Raw genomic sequence first — 19,863 nt, 5'->3', positions numbered from 1 at the left:
TTGCTTGAAGCTCTCAGTCATGAGCTCTGGTGGATCCTGTCTTCGGCCGTATGCGGAGGCTTTCCGTTTCGGCGCCCCGCTTCATATGCCGTGACTGTAAGACGGATTTGAGTGTTCAAGGGAGTTTACTTTGCCAGCTGAGAAGTGCCGGTGGTGCTACATTACACCAATGCGTGCTTGAGATCTCACTCATCGCGGGAATCTTCACGAGACGTGATATTGAACCTATGGCATCGATGATGTCATAAGTACTACACAGATACTTCCGGTGGATTAACTCATGCGAACAATCATGAGATACATGTACACACCATACATGTAATAGCGCACTTCTTTCTAATTTTGACATGAAGTTTACAGCTTCACTAGCTTAAGTCTCAATGGAGAACTATTTCATGCAGCGGTGGCGGTTGGCGCTGGGGAAAAGTTGCCTCCCATGCGCTTTGGGCCTGAATAAGCAGAGCTTCCTGGTGTGCTTTGGCCGCAATTTGCATGCCAAACGGCCTCCCGTTGAACTCGAGATAACCAAGAGGCACCGTCGCAACTGGGTAACCTAAAGTCCATTTGTTAGATTGACATATATAATCTTTCAGGGTTGCTTTCGGCCACTCACCCGCTGTGAGGGCAATGCCAAACATTGGGCCATCCCCGGGCCCGATGATGATGTCGACCTCGTTTTCTTCGAGTGTCTTATCAATTCCATTCTTACCACAGAGTTCGCGAGCGCTGTTCATAATGTCGTTATACTCATCGTCGGTCATTTTCGCCTGCACGGCTCTGAGAAGAGCTGCTTGATTATCCGCACCTGCGTAATTGATCAGACTTTGGGATCATTTCATCTATACACGCATGTATGTAGGTACGTATAGACTCACCTGGGGGGAGTTCCTTGTCTGCATGAGTTTTATTAAACTCGATAAGATCCTCAAGTGAATGTATTTTGCTGTTGTCAACTCCCGAGAGATATTCTTTTATGAGATCCTTGAACGTTGTGTCTAAGTGACAGTCAATGACAAATTTTGAGGCATGTTATTTAGTGTAAGATTACCAAAGGCGTTCCATATTTTAATCTTTCCATTGTCGGTCGATTCTTCTAGTGATATAAGAGTCACAGGTTTCACAACTTTGGCTACAGATTTCAGTTTCTCGTAAGCCTGCTTCCACTCTCGTAGCTGGCAATGATGTTAGCCATGGAAGCACGATTAGCGTGACGGGACCATACCATTTGATCTGTTGCCTGCTTTTCATATTTGACGAGTTTCGTATCAAACAGCCATTTTTCAGGTTCCAAGATGCCGATCCGGATGTTATCCCATGAACCAGTCGCAGCGCTCTTGTACCCACCTTCCGGTATAGTCGTCTTGCTCGGATCTACAAGGATTTGAAGGAGATTTGCGAGGTCCAAGGCCGATTTAGCCATTGGACCGGCGGAGTCCAGCTCGAGTGTGATGGGAATGATGCCGGTTTGCGACACAATCTTTACGGTAGGTTTAATCGTATACAATGCGGATCTATCGCTGGGCATGATAAGAGAGCCCATAGTGTCGGCTCCGAAGGAGATGGGCGAGAATCCAGCCGCGACTGCGACAGCAGAGCCAGTGGAAGAACCTCCAGGGCTCTAGCTACTCATTAGATATGCATCATCCCAAAATATCTTTGGGGGTGATAGTTACGCTGTGACCGCCAATGGAATCATCCTCGCGAAGGCCACCCCGGACATATGCAGACTGCGTCTGGCCACCCACAGCAGACCACCCCAAACTCGCCATATTTGACCTTGATGAGGAATGAGCGGCATTCTTTTGTACGGAAAGGCAGACAAACCTATACCAAGACCACTCCTAAGACGAGTTAGGAAAGGTTGCCAGCACACCTGCATCGCGATGACTCACAGATAAGTTTGCTTTGCCAATGATGATGACGCCCGCATCTATGAGCTTTGGGTAGGTTAGAACCTTCATCTCGCAATTTTTCTGATCCTTTTTACCTGGTCAACAATTTCTGCATTCTTCCTCGGTCTGGAGCCGACAAGTGCAAGACTGCCGCCGGTAGTGGGTAACCCTAGCTCTGGGACGGTGGCGATATTGTCCTGCAAGATCGAATATGTTAGAATGAGATCTATTCTAAAACTGTAAATATTGGGACGAGAACTGAGCACCTTGAGAAGAATCGGAATGCCATGTAGCGGCCCACGGACATTGCCTGCAGCTCGTTCGGCATCAAGCTTAGCAGCTGTCTTGTCTAGAAGTTCTTCCGACGCAACAGCGATGACAGCTTTTAGGTATCCGTTGTATTTAGCTATTTGGCTGAGGTAGAGCTTGACTAGTTGTCTGCTGGTGATGGAATTGTCATTGAGCTTGGCTTCAAGCTCAGATGCGGTAACGGTAAGAACATTGATGTCAGTCATGATTGGCGAGTATGAGGCAACACGAGGATGTAAAGATGAGAAAATTGTTAGTTGAAGAGTGTGTGAAATGAGAGATGATAATTTCTGTCAGTTTGTCGCATCTTAAGGAGCAGAGTACGAAGGATTCGACCACCAGTGTGTTGACTGACTGACTCATAATTGCATTTGGTGTGCACTCTCTCCATTCATACAGACTCTCCAACATGCGGCTATCTGTATGGTGTTTTTTTAGAGGCAATTGTGGACCATTTTATGTTGTCATCACTGTCACGAGATTCGAGTTTTACAGACCTGTAAATACAGTCAAGTACATCACTTGGTATGTGAGTCGAGGTAGAGTGTTGCAAATATACACTTAATTGCGGCAATGGAGGCGAAAGAGTTTGGTAATAATGCTAACCGTATCGTCCTTCGGCTTTCAGAAGCTTGCTGGAAAGCTGAGTGTTCTATAAAGGGGAAAGCCGGCTTCGATGAAGCATCTCGGCAGATGCCACGTGAGCGAACAAGTGTATGAGCAGGGGAGAAAGCACCAATAACTGCGTATAGCTGCGTATTACGCGGAAGATCCTCTCATTTTACGCTGAACAAACTCCGAACTTCTATAGACAGCGATGCATCTGCATTTATGTCTCATAACTTCTTTTCCGTCGGCCTACTCACTTCTCTAACGATGTCCGGACTTCGCTTATACTAGTGCTACTATAATTGAGGCAATTAGGTATTCTCAACATCGAAGCTTATTTCGGCATCTTTCATGCGGACTTGGACCTCCAAACACTCTCAATATGAACCATTTAGTCAGATATCAGTCATCGGACAACGGTATTTGTATCATGTCAGGCACTCCGAACCCCATGTTTGTCGCCTATCTGTATATTACGACGTCTACCTGGAGCCTGTCCGGTGTTCAGCTGCGGACTTGGGTGCGGATCGGATCAGGATAGATATAAGGCACTTGTATAGGCGAGCGGAGTTTCAAGGGTTATATACATGGCTTAACCAATGGAGTTGTTCGGCATTCAATCGTTAGATCTTGATGAGGTGGAAATGATTTGCAATCATGTGGGGCAGGCCTTTATTCCATCTCCTTGATTACAAAGTCCGGAATCCTTCGACTGAGAATACATGTATTCAATCACCAATAGCAGACCACTATCATTGCCTATTCCGTTGCTAGTGTATCTGTATTGGCCTAGTTGATTCACATGTTTGACTAGCACCCGGTGAACCAAGACCCTTGGATCTCTGTTGTAAGTAGATCATACAGTGCAGGGCGCCGCGTCCACATAACCTCATTTCTACATCATGTAGGCCAGCCTAAAATTGAAGATCGGTTTCGAAAGCCATGTCTTTCGCGGTGTATAAATAAGCTATGGGCCTGCTCCACCAACACATCATATGGACGCTCATCTATCGTTCATAAGATTTTGTTGCTCTCATACTATCACAATCCGACTTTGTCCTCTTAGACTGTGCGATGGGCCAGCCTCCTATTCCACCCACTCCTAGTGAGGTCAATGTCAGTGGTAAAACGGTCATCATCACCGGTGGCAATGCTGGTTTGGGGTACGAGGCTGCCAGACAATACCTTACACTGGGTGCATCTCGCGTAATTCTGGCATGTCGTTCCATTGCTCGAGGAAAAGATGCCGTAGCATCTCTCCGAGCTGACCCTACCGTCAAAAAGTCCAATCCCGACGCCTTGATCGAAGTGTTCGAACTCGACCTCGACGACTACCAGTCTGGACTTCGATTTGCTAAGAAGGTGAAGGATGAGGTCAAGGAACTGGATATCCTCTTTAACAATGCTGGACAGGTCTTTTTGGGGTATGAGAAAAGCAAGAGTAACCATGAGCGGAACATGCAAGGTGAGAGAGAAAAGGGAGATATGACCCAACGGCTGTACAGAACTGAGAAAATGCTGATTATTTTTCCATTGATTTAAGTGAACTGCTACACCCACCTTCTCATTTGTCTTGAGCTGTTCCCGCTCTTGCGATCTACCGCCGCGGTTAGAGGATTGCCTTCTCGTATCACATTTACGGGCTCTGCCACTCAGATTAAGCAAAATACTCTATCCAAAAAACCTATAGCACCTGACAGCTCGGTACTCGGCCACTTTGATGATGAAGCTACTTTTAGCAAATTCTTTCGTTACGCTGATACCAAAACTGTTGTCAATGCTTATGTTCGCCGCCTGGCTGCATTGGCGCCCTCCGAAGTCATCGTCAACAATCCATGTCCTGGTCTTGTGCAAACGGGGCTGGATAAAAATCTTCCATTCTACCTGAGGATCCCAATGGGGCTCGTACGCAAGTCAATGGCTCGTACAGTGGAAGAGGGAGCACGAACCTTGATCTTTGCCAGCGTCGTTGCGGGACCTGAAACCAATGGCAAGTTTATGCAGCATAACAAAGTCGACCCGTACGTGCACTCCAAAATGTTCACTAGACTATCATAACATGCACTGACAATGATTAACAGAGGCGCTGCTTTTCTCAATACTCCCGAGGGAGAAAAGTTTATTGGAAAATTATGGAGGGAGTCGGTGGAAGATATTGCCGCCTTGGATCTCGCACTTAGTGTCTACGCCTAAATTTATGATTTTCATGGTCTCGTCATTCCTGTGTCAATAAGACCCAGAGCAGTTCATTATATATAAGTGATTTACATTTAGAGACATTTTTATAAGCACCTATTTCTATATAACTAGTACTTATTCAAATTAGGACTACGTACAAGAAAGTTATGTCCACTGGGGGTTTTTCTCGAAAGTCCAGGTCGTTTGACAATTACCATAGCTAGATCCCGAGCCCGCCTTTTCCAACCAATCAGAGCTAGCTTCGCTGGCATCAACCTTGCGATTTCCACATCTACCTGATTAATATTTTCAGCAGCGAAAACTCCAAGCCTACGCAAAGATAGCCATGAGCCTTTCTTGACATAAAGATTGCATACACAGAGTGCCTATCAGTGAATATCCAGGCCGCCAGCATCTGCAGTACAGCGAATATCCTGGGGCTCTCATAACATTGAAACATTTTGTGCTTGGTCCACAGCGCGAAATTGTCAACGATGCACTACATACGCCTTCTCAGCCCGCCCAAGTTGGCGATCAGCGGCTCCAAGGCTCGACTAGACCTCGTCATCACAATAAATACGGATCTGAGCGACTCGCTTCTGTTTGTACAAGATCCTATTGAGATCGTTATTACGGCTGAAGTAACTTCATCCTCTGGCAAGACGACATGGGCTCTCACTGGACGTGGCGAGCTGGTCTGGAAGCCAGGCATGAGAATTCTCAAGCCAAGCCTCAATCTTCCCTTACAGTTTATCAAGGCGTTGGCGGCCTCTTCTAAGACCGAAATATGTATTAGTGCTAAGCCAGCACTTTCGGCGACGGGGGTGCAGAGCATACTCATGGATTCAATTAACTCTGCTCAGGACGAGGCTGGAGGAGGGCTAATCATGCCTGTATGGGCGGAAGTACGCCCCAGAGGACATAATGACGACCATATTTGTACGCGAAGGTTATATTTCAGCGGCACGAATGAAGGGGGAGATTTTCTCGAGATAGAGGAAGAGCTGGGTGAGAGTATGGCTCGCCATGTCTGGGACGGAGGACTTGTTACACTTTGCGCTGTCGCTGGCATTCCCGCAAACAAAAATTACGCCTCGAATCAAGGGGTGACCATGACCGCCATGCGAGACATATTGTGCACTGCCGGCGAATTGAACATTCTGGAGCTTGGTTGCGGCGTCGGCACGTTGGGTATTGGTCTCTTCGCTGCGCTCCGACATATGCGACCGGCTGGGTCTGGAAGTAGTACCGTCTTGCTCACCGACTTGGAAGATGCAGAGGCCCGGGCAAGCCGTAATATTTCTCGCCTGCAAGAGAATGCGCACATGACTGGAGAAGACACCACCCAACTGCTGTATGAGAACCTGGACTGGGAGGACGGCAGGGAAGGCCGCTTCGGGCCGCAAGTCCAAGCCCGGCGTTGGGATTTAATCGTGTTAAGTGACTGCACTTACAACGAGGATGGGCTTCTCTCTTTGGTTGAAACACTGTCGGCCTTGCACGCTTCTAATGTGAACAAGGCCACGGGAGAGTCATCATTTACGACCAAGGTCTTTGTTGGGACGAAGCCCCGGCACTCTTCTGAGAATGCAGTATTCGGCCTTCTTGATCAAGCGGGCTGGAAAATGCAGGCGAAACAAGTATTGCCACTCCCTGTCCTAGGATCGGAGGCTCAAACTGCCGAAATGTACTTGTTTGAGAAACCATGATGGGTATCCGCGAATCGACCTCAATTAATGGGCAGCTACCGCTTGAGACTTTTGAGCTGCAAGCTGCCTAAACGTGGCGAGTATTGCCTCGTTACTCTGGAGAGTGCTGTTTCATTCACGCAGACAATGGACCAAACGATAAGCCTGCGGCTCTGATTTGTGCTTCGGCCCAATTGAACGTGTCTCTATGACCTCGAAGCTTTGCAGACTTTTTTGGCCAACTCAATTTATGTAGGAGCGGATTGTCGGATCTGGGAGCACAAGCATCGTTGGCATCGGCATTGTACTTGCGGGCGATGCAAATATTCCGAAGACCTTGACAACATGGCGAGAATCATGACTATTCACGCTCAGGGCCGAATTTCGGTGCTTATATTGAGCCGTGATGTGTGCCTGCCCTTGTGCGACACCAGCAAGCACACCCATACATATGTAGTGTACTTTATTCGTATTCTGTACAAGTAGGGCGGCCTGAATTTCCGGTCGCCACGTAGCCGCCAAGCTCACTGAGGTTGTCGATCTACTGGCTGGCTCTTGGAAATTGAAAATTGGAGTGGTTCTGAGAAATAGATCTTATCAGTAAGTGCACTTGCGTTGTTTCGTGATGAAGAGGGCAGCAAAACACGCGTTGCGTTGCTGTGAAAAAGACGTTGTTAGAGAACCGTGCATACATAACTTGGCCCTTGCGCAGGGGCGTTGGACGCATTACAACCAACAATGATAGGGTTGCCCGTTGGACAACGGGTAGCAACATGTATTAATGGAGCGAGTTATCTGATCCGCCAATTAGAATTTGTTATGGTTCCGACATTCACGCATGCTTCATGCGGGAGCTCTCCTCCATGCACAGCGAGCATGAGGCTGTATCTTGTTTGGCCGTCGACATCTTCAGCTGATTGGCATTCAAAATGCCACATGACCCTCCAGCAGAACTGACGTGTTCGACACTCAAAACCGGGAATACAATAGTCTTGCGGTCCAATTGCGCTATGCCATCTTCGAGAAGGGGATGCCTCCCAGGCAGATTCCGTGACAAATTGGATCGATTGCGGCGTAAACACCGGGATCTATTTAAGAGTACCACGTTCGACTCGAGTGCAGACGGTCAGCAAGAGCTTAGCATGCCTGCGATCAGGTCAGTGTCATTCTTTGGTTAGGTATCCAGACAATGCTGATCTTGCGTATAGCCTAGATCCAAATTCCCAGCGTACAATGTCCTCTACCAGCACTACTACACTTGATCAGATACGCAATGACCTTGAGGCGTCATCTATCAATAGAGATGATGCAACCACGAGTGAAATTGATCGAAACACGGTTGTTACGGTGGCCCCCACAAACGGTCCCGAACAGGTATTCTCTATCGATGACTCGACAGCATGCGTTGATGGCGAAGTGACCATCGTTTCGTCAGACCTCTGGAGCGCTGCATATCGTGAAGCTGTGGATAGTCTTGACCATGATATAGATGCTGCTATCCTTCAGGGCAAGAATGTTGCAGAGCTCTTCAAACAATTAGAGGAGATCGAAAAAGATATGACTCAGGAGTCTGCTTTTTTGAGAGGCGTCAGATATCTGCATTCTCTTCAAGTGCCTCTGGAGACGTTCAAGCTAGCATTAGACATTGCTGCTCCGCTGACGAGTGTGCAGCCTGCGGCCTCAATGGCCTTTGGTGTAGTCAGAGGCGTCACAGCGGTAAGCTCACTTACCGAAACCCTCTGCTATATAGCTTTTGCCGAGGTCACAACGCAAGGAGGCTGACTCATTTACTGATATAGATTGCCATCAGCTTTTCGACTGCTGATGTGGAATTTGCGAAGCAAATTGGGGAACTACTCCAACATCTCTCTTATATTGACGAATGTGACGCTCTTGGTCAGAGAACTGAGACACCGAACATACACAAGGTAGGTTCTTCGTGTAGTTATTTGAATGCTTTCTGATAAATTACTTAGGCACTGGTGTTGGTTTACCAGAAGCTCCTGGAATTTTATAACGCCGCATTTCAGATGTTGTCGAGGAAAGGAGCCAAGTTAGTGATGAAGATGGTCCTGGAAACCGACCGTCTGCCAAATATTGTCAAAGACTTTCTGAAACATGCCGATTACCTACACAAGCTTGTGGTAAACGCGACGTCGAATATCGTGGCAGATATCAAAGAGATGCTTCTTGACTATGAAAGTAAGTTCCGAGACTGTCGATTCCAATATCTCGTGTTCTAATTCGTCCTTAGTCGCAATGTGGTTAGGAGCTGAGAAGATGAGCCGACAGAGCCAACACCATGCTAATCAGCAGGATCTTCGAGCCGACGAGGCTTGTGAATATCTGCTGAGTGACATCGAGTTCATCAACTGGAATCAAGTTGCCCAGTCACAGCAGCTGGTAATCCTTGGCGACATGGGCTTCGGGAAAACTGTTGCAATGGCTTTTCTGATTGACGAGCTGCGCCGACAAAACAAGCACACTCTATTTCAGCCCAAAGTATGCTACCACTATTGCCAGGATGATGAAACAGGCAAAGCTGTACACGTATTCTCAGCTCTTATCCTATCGTTTCTGGAACAGTTCGCTGGTTTGAAGAAGCCGTTCTACGAATGGTATAAACAAGCCCTGGCGTCCGGAATCGATCCGGCGACAAACTTCAAGAAGCTTGAAGAGTGGTTTCTTGAAACCGTGAAAACATTGGATCGTCCGCTGGTTCTTGCCATTGATGGCCTAGATGAATGTGATCGAGTATCTCGGAACACTCTTCTCAGTTCACTGAGAAAGTTATCCGAAAACGCACCAAGGCTCAAAGTAATACTCTCTTTTCGCCCCCAGGAAGATATCTTGCAACAGTTGGATGGGGTGGCCAAAATCACTCTTGGTGCGGATCCTCAACGAGACAGGATAATTGTTGAAAAGGCGATCGAACGGCAGTTGTGCCATTTACAAGAGAGAGTTAAGGCACTCATTACGGACAAACTGTCTTGTATGGCTCAAGGGAGCGCCATTTGGGTGAAAATGACTGTCAACCTCATCGAGAGCCAGAAAATCAGGGCGTTTAGACCCATGCAAGCGTTTTTAGGCCAACTTCCACTGCCAACACAGCTCTCGCAGCTCTACGGCAATTTATTTTCCCGTTGCACTGAAAACGATGCTGAAAACGAAAGACTTGCCGCTGCTGCCTTGGACATTCTTGCCATCAGCCGAAGGCCATTGAGTATAATGGAACTTGCGTGGGCCGTCGCCTTAGGTTCAGCTCAGGAAGCGGTCCTCACAGTTGATGCTCTTGACAAGCTGGTGGACCATCTAAGGGTCATGGAATTGATTCAGCCATTCGTTGTAAATGTTGACTTCCTTGATGTAAGGAAGCGCCAGGTCAGACTTGTACACCAGTCTGTCAGGGATTTCATCATTCGGGATCTGGCCTCGATTCGACAGGATTTGCGGGGTTTGACTGTCGCAACGTCAGTACTTGCAAATTCTGCGGCCGTTGAGCAACACAGCCAACAACAACAGCAACAAATTATGAAGTTGGAGGCTTATATGCTAAATCTTTGCACCCAATATCTTCTCTTGAATGATTTTGGCTACATCAAATTATTCTCCGAGGAGCAATTGGCAATCGAAGAGCTGCCTCAAGATGCCAACTTATTTGGCGACGATGAAGAGTCAAACCACTACGATCCTTATTGTACGTGGGAAGTTTGGGAAGCAAAGATGATTCGCTACGATCCAATCCAACGAGGCTTTGGTGAGTTTTTCGTCTACGCGGCCTGCCATTGGATTGAGCATTTTGGCGCGGTCTGCGATGAATCTCTTCTCCCAGACCTCAAGTCCATCGAAAGACTGTGCCAAGTAGGGTCAACCCAACTGCATAATTGGATCACGCAGAACTGCCGTCCAGATTGCACGATCAAGCCCAGGTTCGTGTTCGACAGCAGTCTTTATGATCCACTGGGTATTACATCGCTCTACGGCTCGGAAGCTATGTTGCGGAAGATGCTCGAGAGCTCAGATTTCAACCGCAACCAATATCTCCCAAATACAGCTATGAGTGCTGCGGATCAGATTCTCCAATGGGGTGATTTGTCTAGGCTAAAAGTACTCTTCGAGAGTAGAATTGGTCAAAATCTTCGGAACTTTGAGTTTTGTCAACTCATCATAAAGCAATGGTCTAATAGTCCTTCCGACAAATACCGTGAGAATTGGGATGTGGTATTTGATCTCATCGATCATATGCTAGATAACATGATCAGGGGCCGATGGGGGAATAAGTTTCTTTGCATGGCCGCGAGCAAGAACTGCGTGCCCATTATCCGCCGATTGACCGATAGAGCTCAGCAAATAGCAGAGCTTGAGGCTGAATTTTTGGGCGGGCGCCAACTTGGGCCATAACGGATGGCGCGAAAGTCTGTGGAAACCACCCCAGAATTGTAGAGTGATAACTGGGCAAAAAAACTGATATTAAAAAACAGAGCTGTGGTATGAACTGCAGTACCCTCTCACTTGGCTGGGTCGAGTCTTTTCTAAAATCTGTGGACTTAGCTATAATTCGTCTAACCAGCTTAGAGAGAATTGGTGTAAGCCTACCAGCTTGCTGGGCGGATGAAAAGCTTACAATTTCCTAGCCTAGACTTGCAGATGTTGTAAAGGTTGCAGACTGGATATATCCTTTATAATACCTGTATTTACTATTGGAAATACATCTATCGCTTTCGCTTCTACTAAGCTCGCGTATTGCCTATCTATTTGTATACTCTGCTATTTCGTTTTCAGCAGCCTTGGGGAAAATAAAACCTTCTTTTTACTGACATTTCCTTAATCTCCTTTGTCTTATTCACCCCCTGCATTGGCACGGCCGCCGTTATGTAAGTCCTCCAAAGGTCAGTTAATCAGCGCATGTAATCCGGTAACAGTGCTGCACTAGCAACCCAGTATTACGCTATATCTTCAGGTTGCCACACACGATGCACTCCGCCCGCCGACAACGCATACAGCACGCAGCACGCCGCTATACTGGAGGGAGTTTGGCAGACTTGGTGGATTGACGGGATGGCTGATGGCTGATGACTAGATGGCTGATGGGCGCGGGCTGGATTGGCTAGATTGGCTGAGAGTTTAGGCAAGGGGTTAGATACAATATGGTTTGCTATAGCCTTAATACAGTTCAAAAGTACACTTCCTCATCTCAAACGAGCCAACCAGAAGCTATCGCTTAACCTTACCTCAGGCTGCAAGCCTATCAGATTTTGCAACGTTTGCAAAACAAACTCCATAACATGACAATTATTTGCAAGCCTAGGTAGGTTATTCTGCTTAGGTTGCAGAGCACCACTAACTACCGGTAAGATAGGTACTAATGTAATGCCCTTAGAATAGGTAGATGACTTAACTAATGCAAAGAAGGTACTAGTAGGTGTTTCCATGAGACCCAATACCACCGACTAACCCAGATTCATTCAATCCACATCAATCCCATGTTCAACTACATCATCGGTCGCCCAATACGACAACCCATCCAAGCCCTCGCATCATATCCATTACCGAAGAGGTCAAGTTTCGGACATAGACTCTGACGATGATCTGCTTTAACGAACAAATAGCCTTTAGCTGCGCATCAACTCGCAGCAATGCCTCTCGAACAAATTGTGAGTTGTCCTTGCATGCCTCAGTCAAGAAACTGGAATTATTGCTGTGAACGAAAGTTTCCAGTGTCGTTAGGCTAGCGCATTTTTCTTGAAGAAGTTGCAAGCTCTGCCGGCCATCTTCCCTGAGTTCGACCCCACAGGATTGACCTTTTCTATTCTCCACTACTGGGAAATTGATACATAAATGAGAGAGTAGATTTGCATTCACAGATCCGATGCTGTCCAAGAAGGATTGAAGGAGGCCAGCTTGTTGCTGCGTTGTGTCCACCAAAGTAAAGCGATTCATACTGTATAGCACTGCACGGGCCTCGCGATATATCTGTCCATTGCTATGTAGTAAGGCGAGCCAGCGAATGGGTATATCAGGCGAAAATGTCTCTACTCGAGATCCATTGTCTTGAAAAAGATAGATTGGGTGCGCTATCACGAGTACTCGCTTATATATATCGTAGCGAACCCTCTCGGGCAGGTCTGAAAACCCCATCATACCAGAGATCGGTGGCTATCAGGCCCCGCTGGGTTTTGAGCCCTCCCAGGGCGATGGTAAGGCGCTTTCGAAGGGGAAGCACGTCAGAAGGCGATATTCTGAGATGTGGGTCTTCGTATCTTCCGAACCTGTAGATCGGCGTTACTGACTCGGGAGGATATTATTCTCGGGGCGGCATGTAGCGAACATTAGCCCTTTAAAATACGTCCGGGGTAGTGGTTAGTCGATCGTGGGCTGGCGTGTGTCTCAGGGCTTGTTGAGGCTATGAGGAGTTATTAGATGGTCTTCGTACTCGTATACAGAACATGCCACAATATTTTTGTCTACATACCAATTGTGATAAGCCTCTAAACATAGTTTAGAAAAAGGATGGAGAACAAGTTATGGGATCCTCCGTCTGCTGGCGGGTTTGTCCAGAGGAAAATTGTATGCACAGAATCCACGCTTGTGCGGGGTGGATTGTGAGCTAGCAAAGTGGAATGCTTTTGTTGGAATGGCCAAATGGAGTAAACCTCTGCCTTTTTACCCAGCAGACTGATTAGTAAGTTTGTGTTACCTGAGAGTCATGTCTCCTTGGTAGAGACGCAGGGACGTAACTTACCTGATATATTTTATAACAATGCATAATGGACTTTTTCACTTTTAAATATATACAATTATATAATAATAGTATGTTATATTATATTATTTTACTATTAGCTTTCATTGTTCTGAATTAAGTAGTTTCAAATGTTTCATTTGTCCGATCAAGGTGTGGTTTTTAAATAATATTTTAAATAAAATATAACATACTAAAATAATTGCAATTTTTTTGCATCCCACACACGGTGCCAAGTTGCATCGCATATAGGATCAGTGCTCGTATTGCTTGTCCTGGCAGTAGGAAATGATTTCCTATTGCGCGATGAAATTGGCGAGGCGAAACATGAGAGTGCGATCCTATCAATCTCAGCCTCAGAGAGTTTATGGAACCTCAAATGCCAGAATATACCACTTTGTCACACACGTGGGAGAATGACAAAATTACCTAGCAAGAGATACTGGCCATCAGCAATGATCCCATGAATCGAGCAGCCAAGTAAATAGGATATTGGAAGACTGTTGAGACATGTAAAAGAACTAAGCAAAATGGTATAAGTTACGCATGGATCGATGCCTGATGCATTAATAAAACCAATACGCACTGAAATAAACGACGCCATCTATGCGTTGGCTTAAGAGAAAAGGGGAATGCAGCTAGGAAGTGGATGCATTTCATGGCCATGCGGATCGCGATCAAAGCCATAATAAGGTGGAGAATTTACATTTGGCTGAGCTCTGTAGATAATTGTCTTACTATGGATCAGAAGAAGACGCATAGAGAGTTGAGAGAGCTTACGAGCATCGTGAGGTTCGTGATCTCGGCTGATGCATGAGAGAGTACAACATTTGTGGGAATCTATTTCTGGGCAAGTTTGCTGAGAAGCTGCCAATGATTGGCCTTCGTATAATCAAGGTCGGATGTCAAACAGATGGAATAAGATAAAAGGGCATGGAATACACCAGTCAATTAAATTAATATGGAAGTAATTATTTCGGCTGTTCTCCTGGTTCTCCTAAAAGTTTGCTCCACCGCACTGGATTGACCGGGCATTGTGGAACCAGTAAGCCGGGAAATCGGCCTTTCTTGGCTCATACCACTGGCGAATATCTGCCAGGCCGGAGGGGAAGATAGTCTGGGATCGGAAGTTACCAACATCGTCCTGACAGTCGCCGGGCTTGACGGTAAATGTGCAGACAACGTCTAAGAATTTCGTTAGCAATGAACAGTGCAGGCTTTTAGACATGAAACTTACTATCTGGCAACCAAATTGATCCAATCGTGTCCCAGTTGATGGCCTTGCACTCATTTACGGTGTTGTAAGTCAGGCTCTGGCTTGGGCCGGTATAGTTACTTTTACAAATTAGCAGTTGCTTGGTAGACCAGTAGCATTGAAATGAACTTACGGGCCGGCCCAGATCCAGATAGTGTTTGGCGCACGACGAGCGAGCTATATGTACTGTTAGTAAAGGATAGTATTGGATGTTGTGCAAGATTACAAACCTCTGGGATGGGTGGCTCAATTTGGCCTGTAGGCGTGCAGCTGCCAATCTGAGCAAGAGCTGCAATAGAGAGCAAGACGACGTTCTTGATGCCCATCATGGTCGTAAATTGGCCGGTTACTGAAGCAAAGTGTTGAAGAGGAATGAGTTGCAAAGAGTTGTAGTGAAAAAGAACTAAGACAGTCGAATATTGAAAGCAGCTAAGAGCTTACTTATATACATTTCCTAACTGACGTGAAGAATACAAGTACTAATACGAATCTCACCATATTACCTCATGCTCGAAAAGCTTTGGTATGATACGAGTACTGGAAGGTATTGTGAAGATTCTATTGGAGCAACTAAGAAAATCCAGGGCAGGGGGCCGTGAAGCTAATGTCGGTTGCCTGCCAGCAATATTTCGAGGCGGTGAAAATCCGTCCATAGGCGTTGACTATGGTAGAATTGTAGACAGTTAAAGACAGAGTTAGCCTTGATATAGGTCTTACGTCAGAATCAAGAAGGGGAAAATGGAGTCTTAGTTAATTTACTGCGGATGAGCTGAACGAGAAGGATCAGGTTGAGGCACTACTAGCAGGAAGGATCGCTAGATCGCTAACGGAATACGATGGCCTATAATCTTGGATCATGATTTGCTCACGGAACTCCGCGGGCATGTGAGTGGGCTGAGCTAAATATAAGCCTAAACAAAATCCCGACAATCAACAGGGTTACTTCTAAGACGAATGCATTTGCCGAGTCTCTGCTGAGAAAAGTTCCGACGAGACCAGACATGCTTCGTATTTGTACCCCTGAGTTTCTGTAATTTTTAGTCAGCGAGGATTGAGTTGATTGGGCTTAATCTCTGGCGGTGATGGCACTGGAGCCAAGCTGACTGCAGCCATGTGCCGTATACGGAAATATCATACCACACAACTGCTTGGCTCAACTCTTTGCAATATACGAGACAACACGATCATGATTTGGCGTAAAAAAAACAGCAAAAACATACAACAACCGGTGTTCGCTGATGGTCTCCAACTCAGCTACTAATCTGTCTCTCATTAGCTGGACTCTGGGAGAGCGGACGAGTAACGCGGCAGCTCAGGGTGACAATTTAAATAGGAGAAGAGTTAGTTGGCGGCGTCCGCATCGGGGTGAGACCGTGATAGTGAAGGAATGGCTAGCTTTATTGAAGAAAGAGTGGGCAACATGGAATTGTGGTTGAGTTAACTGTGCCAGCGGTCTTTGTATTACTTGATTGTCAGGGCCATAAGAGCCGAGCTGTAACATCAGGCGGTAATATCTATTTACCCCTAGCGTTATGAAAATTCTGTGAATTATAAATTCCGAAGTAAAATAACATATGAGTCTTTACACCTCAAGTTATACTCTTTAATTTACCGTATGTTCTCACCCCGGGCGATTTGTTCATCTGAGAACCCATCCTTCAAATCCAACAAGTATGTATCGAATTTACCTGCCACTTCTATCGCACGTTTCAGATGCGTAAATCTCATCATCTTACGCTTGAACCGAGCTAGCTGCCTGGCCGTAGTGATCGAATTGCGAATCTGTCTACCGTTCATCTCATATGATGCCAACGTATCTATGTTGCACTCAAGGTCGTCAAAGTCGATGCTAAGCTCTTCGAGTGATTTAAGTCGGTTAAAGAAGTTTTTCCATATTTGCTTCCGCTGTGGCGCTGTGAATTTATCGTAATGAAGCGCCAATTGGATGCGTGATTTGAAAGCTTCATCAAACGTTCCAACCCGATTTGTGGTTAAAATGAGAATTCCTTCGTAGTACTCGAGTGCTCGGAGGAACACGGATACCTAGGTGATGTATATAGTTAGATCTTTAGTCTGTTAGGAAGATATTGGAATCTGTAGCTCCTGGCATATCTCTTACACTCCAAATGAAACACAGCCAAAAGAAACAGCCCACAGCTCCGAAATGAGATGTATATGCTTACCAGTGCGTTACGCTTTAAATCGCTAAGTGTTCTTTGCTCCAAGAAGACTTCAGCTTCGTCCAAGAGCACGACACACCCCCAGATCTTACCCAGATGAAAGACTGATTCAAGATATGCCTCCACCTCTTCGGGTTTAGTACCAATATCACCACACGTCACCGCGTATAGGGGTTTCTCAGCAAGTTCTGCAACACTCTCTGCTGTAAAGGTTTTGCCTGTTCCAGGGCTCCCATGTAAAAGCATGATTAAACCGTTTCCTTTACCTTCAATCATGTCCGTATTCTTTTCCGCCTCGAGTTTATTTGTGACCAGTGCTTGTATAAGCTCCTTGGTGTCTTCATCTGCTACAAGATGTTTGAATGCTTCCTTATTCCACTGTACGTCTTCAATCAGGTCAACCTCCAGGTCCGCTATCTAGCTGTTAGCACAGAAAATCTCTTGGGTTCATCTATTACCAAACAATACTGGGCATCATACTCCATTCTTTGCGCCGTAGATCGAAACCATGGATTTTCGTCGGGAACAAATAAAGCTCCGGGATGGGTGGAGGCTGATCTTTGTCATTTATTAGCGGCGCCAGTTCGGTGTAGACCTTGTCCTCATCTTTGCGATGGAGCATTTTATAAGTCTCGAAGTCTATCATAAATCGTTGACCCTATGCCGTAGCGTTAGTAGATTCATAAAAGAGCACTCTAGAATGCTAAACTTACGCTATTGGTGTTGCCTTGGTATGAGATAAGTCTTTTGTGGCGACATTTCCAAAATGTCTCTCCTCGGCGCTCAAGTGTTTGCCGCACTTTGTCGCCCGCGTAGAGTAGTGGTATCACGTTAAGGCTGGTGATTTCTATCTCCGTGTTGTAGTCTTCTGGTGGAACGGGCAACTGGATCTCCAATGTTGATGAAAACCGCCAGAAGCGCCCGGTATATGCGTGTGACCGTGTTTCTACTTCCCAAATGGAAAATTCTTCATCATCCCCTGGTCTGGTCTTATTCCCCCTCTTGATTTCATTGAGATACTGCTTATGATGGCCTACTCCTGGTTCCCTCGGCAGCGATGTCGCGACGTGGCCAATGACATTGCCTCCTGATTTCTCTATTAACACGTCCCCTGGTCTTATAAGATATTCTATTGTCGCATTCGATACCACACCTCTAGAAAACATTTCGTCCACATTGTCGTAGGTATGGGCGAAGTTTTGCTCGATCCAGTCGGTAAGCATACTAAATAGCTCAAGTTGGCGCCCGGACAATGTTTCTTGATCTTTGAGTTTCCTAAAATGGTACCACTACCATAGTTACACGTCAGCCTTTCAATTAACGTAAATTCATTTTGTAACAAATGAACGCAGAATTCCCCCCCCAAAAAGAAAGGTTCCTGATTTTCCAGTGATGGACGGAAATAGAGTACTCTGAATATGCCTACCCAAAAGAAAGGTGCCTGGAGAGGCTTATCCATGTCAACTTCCGGGAAGTCCCTAAAGAGATTGCCCTGTAGGCAATAAAATGCTTTGGCGGCTTGTACTATCTCATCCGATACTAGCCGAACTTCTTGCCTCATCGGCTCCGGAGGCGGTAATTCACCACCTTCGTCAAGGGCTTCGTTGATTGATTGCTGTTGGAAAGCTGCGTCGTAGTAGGTATAGATTGCCAAGACAATGTCATCATGTCGCTCAAGATATCTCTCTACATTCATCACGGGGCTGTTTCCCACAAGCTTCGCGCGGCCCTTGTGCGGCTCCCAGTGCGGTGGTAGTAGATAGATGACATATTCTTCAACTTGGTCTTTGATGCAGTGAAATAATTGGATCTTTTCAGTTACTGGAAGATCCTTTGGCTTTTGATTCGTGAGTCCTTTGACCTCTTCTTGTAACAACATGATATGCTTCTGCATCAACTGAATTAAGATATCTCTCTCTGGATTATTTCCAGTGATGTGAGTTATGTTAGCTTTATTGTCAGCCATACCCAAATTGACATGGCTGAGGTGCTCCTGATCGGCATTGACCACGGCGTACGGACTGCCACATGTCCTTGAACTATTGGTTTTGGAGAATTCAACATTGCTCAAAGCAGTGAGAGAATTATAAGAATGCTCTGAAAACCCAGATGCAATGCTATTGCCATGAACGTTCGTGGGGTTCTCGAAATGGACAGGGTATGATGCCTTCTGCACCGGTTCTTCGGTTGTTTTTGATGTTCTTGAAGCAGCTTTGCTCCTCTTAAGGGTCCATAAGGCACTGCTGTTTGCAGCATCCTGCTGTTCTTGTCTAGCCATCATTAAGCGCTGTGATCATTTAGAAATTGTTCCCTGAGCGCTCATCGAGTATGTTTCAGATCACCTTTTTGTTCTGCTGCTCCAGTAGCATCAGTTGCATTTGGTAATCCTGTAATGCATGATTTGGACTGTCGGTGGCTACATTGGACGTAGTGGAAAGGGGAGCAGCGGTAACATTGATAGACTGGAAGTTTTTTGGCATACCTGTTGGAGGGCCCGGCTCCGGAGAATGAGTCGCCGGCAGGCCCGAATCTAGCTCCTCGTCATGTACATCGGCTTCTTTCGCAGGTTGAATGGCAACGAGCTTTTCCTTGGAGTGGCCACTAGCAGCCGTTCTGTCCTGCGATATGGTATAGTGATTATGAGAGTGGGTTTTGGGAGCCTCTCCCTTCCATGGAGCAGCACTGCCTGCCTCCCGATCTATCTTGTGGCGTTGCAGAGGCTCCCACAACTTTCCAGAAGGGCCTTGATTTACCGTGGTATCCAAATACCCTCTATCTTCCATGATGGATACTTAGTTATGCTCCCCTATCGGCGCTAGATAGCTGCGGAGTTTATACGGGTGTATCTCTCTCTTTGCGCCCGATGGTGGCTGATATTCGAATCTAAGGCGACGACGCACTTGGAAATCACTCGTTAGGTGTTTAATGTATGTTGGGTTGCCAAGCCCATTTGCAACACACAGTATTCAGGCAGATTTATGCCTAATGAGGCGCCCATGATTGCCCAATCGTA

At 46.3% G+C, this 19,863-nt stretch overlaps 8 protein-coding genes across 8 annotated transcripts; 3 read left to right on the top strand and 5 right to left on the bottom strand.

Annotated features, from left to right (window-relative positions):
- Positions 1-145: 145 nt before the first annotated feature.
- On the bottom strand, positions 146-2,827 carry V8C40DRAFT_235996 (amidase family protein). Its single transcript, XM_083213959.1, has 10 exons — positions 2,159-2,827; positions 1,988-2,089; positions 1,893-1,937; positions 1,825-1,841; positions 1,674-1,776; positions 1,223-1,618; positions 1,049-1,172; positions 876-995; positions 614-805; positions 146-553 (listed from the first exon to the last, which is right to left on the bottom strand). The coding sequence occupies exons 1-10, from the start codon at positions 2,405-2,407 to the stop codon at positions 378-380; spliced, it is 1,524 nt and encodes a 507-aa protein (XP_083077155.1). The 5' UTR covers positions 2,408-2,827; the 3' UTR covers positions 146-377.
- Positions 2,828-3,586: 759 nt separating this feature from the next.
- Positions 3,587-5,003, top strand: V8C40DRAFT_284452 (uncharacterized protein; the record flags this gene model as incomplete). The annotated part of the gene is made up of 3 exons (XM_083222153.1): positions 3,587-4,275; positions 4,354-4,831; positions 4,892-5,003. Exons 1-3 carry the CDS (start codon positions 3,885-3,887, stop codon positions 5,001-5,003), a joined length of 981 nt encoding a protein of 326 aa, XP_083077154.1. The 5' UTR covers positions 3,587-3,884.
- A 304-nt stretch (positions 5,004-5,307) lies between these two features.
- On the top strand, positions 5,308-6,808 carry V8C40DRAFT_145221 (putative methyltransferase domain-containing protein). Its single transcript, XM_083211239.1, has one exon. The coding sequence runs from the start codon at positions 5,483-5,485 to the stop codon at positions 6,695-6,697; it is 1,215 nt and encodes a 404-aa protein (XP_083077153.1). The 5' UTR covers positions 5,308-5,482; the 3' UTR covers positions 6,698-6,808.
- A 679-nt stretch (positions 6,809-7,487) lies between these two features.
- On the top strand, positions 7,488-11,442 carry V8C40DRAFT_235986 (uncharacterized protein). The gene is made up of 5 exons (XM_083213958.1): positions 7,488-7,832; positions 7,885-8,392; positions 8,476-8,604; positions 8,653-8,878; positions 8,931-11,442. The coding sequence occupies exons 1-5, from the start codon at positions 7,606-7,608 to the stop codon at positions 11,075-11,077; spliced, it is 3,237 nt and encodes a 1,078-aa protein (XP_083077152.1). The 5' UTR covers positions 7,488-7,605; the 3' UTR covers positions 11,078-11,442.
- Positions 11,443-11,837: 395 nt separating this feature from the next.
- Positions 11,838-13,283, bottom strand: V8C40DRAFT_235985 (uncharacterized protein). Its single transcript, XM_083213957.1, has 2 exons — positions 13,149-13,283; positions 11,838-13,079 (listed from the first exon to the last, which is right to left on the bottom strand). The coding sequence occupies exon 2, from the start codon at positions 12,815-12,817 to the stop codon at positions 12,173-12,175; it is 645 nt and encodes a 214-aa protein (XP_083077151.1). The 5' UTR covers positions 12,818-13,079; positions 13,149-13,283; the 3' UTR covers positions 11,838-12,172.
- Positions 13,284-14,382: 1,099 nt separating this feature from the next.
- V8C40DRAFT_235984 (uncharacterized protein) lies at positions 14,383-15,119 on the bottom strand. The gene is made up of 4 exons (XM_083213956.1): positions 14,901-15,119; positions 14,804-14,847; positions 14,653-14,750; positions 14,383-14,600 (listed from the first exon to the last, which is right to left on the bottom strand). Exons 1-4 carry the CDS (start codon positions 14,997-14,999, stop codon positions 14,413-14,415), a joined length of 429 nt encoding a protein of 142 aa, XP_083077150.1. The 5' UTR covers positions 15,000-15,119; the 3' UTR covers positions 14,383-14,412.
- Positions 15,120-16,106: 987 nt separating this feature from the next.
- Positions 16,107-19,779, bottom strand: V8C40DRAFT_235978 (ATP-binding protein). Its single transcript, XM_083213955.1, has 5 exons — positions 18,277-19,779; positions 17,564-18,139; positions 17,331-17,508; positions 16,854-17,263; positions 16,107-16,713 (listed from the first exon to the last, which is right to left on the bottom strand). Exons 1-5 carry the CDS (start codon positions 19,129-19,131, stop codon positions 16,279-16,281), a joined length of 2,454 nt encoding a protein of 817 aa, XP_083077148.1. The 5' UTR covers positions 19,132-19,779; the 3' UTR covers positions 16,107-16,278.
- V8C40DRAFT_145172 (uncharacterized protein) lies at positions 18,908-19,779 on the bottom strand. Its single transcript, XM_083211238.1, has one exon. The coding sequence runs from the start codon at positions 19,631-19,633 to the stop codon at positions 19,184-19,186; it is 450 nt and encodes a 149-aa protein (XP_083077149.1). The 5' UTR covers positions 19,634-19,779; the 3' UTR covers positions 18,908-19,183.
- Positions 19,780-19,863: the final 84 nt, after the last annotated feature.

The sequence above is a fragment of the Trichoderma camerunense genome (genome assembly GCF_050948025.1).
Source record: "Trichoderma camerunense strain CBS 138272 chromosome Unknown V8C40scaffold_3, whole genome shotgun sequence".
NCBI lineage: Eukaryota > Fungi > Ascomycota > Sordariomycetes > Hypocreales > Hypocreaceae > Trichoderma > Trichoderma camerunense.
Note: the sequence above shows the minus strand (reverse complement) of the source record. Positions and strands in the feature narration are given on the sequence as shown.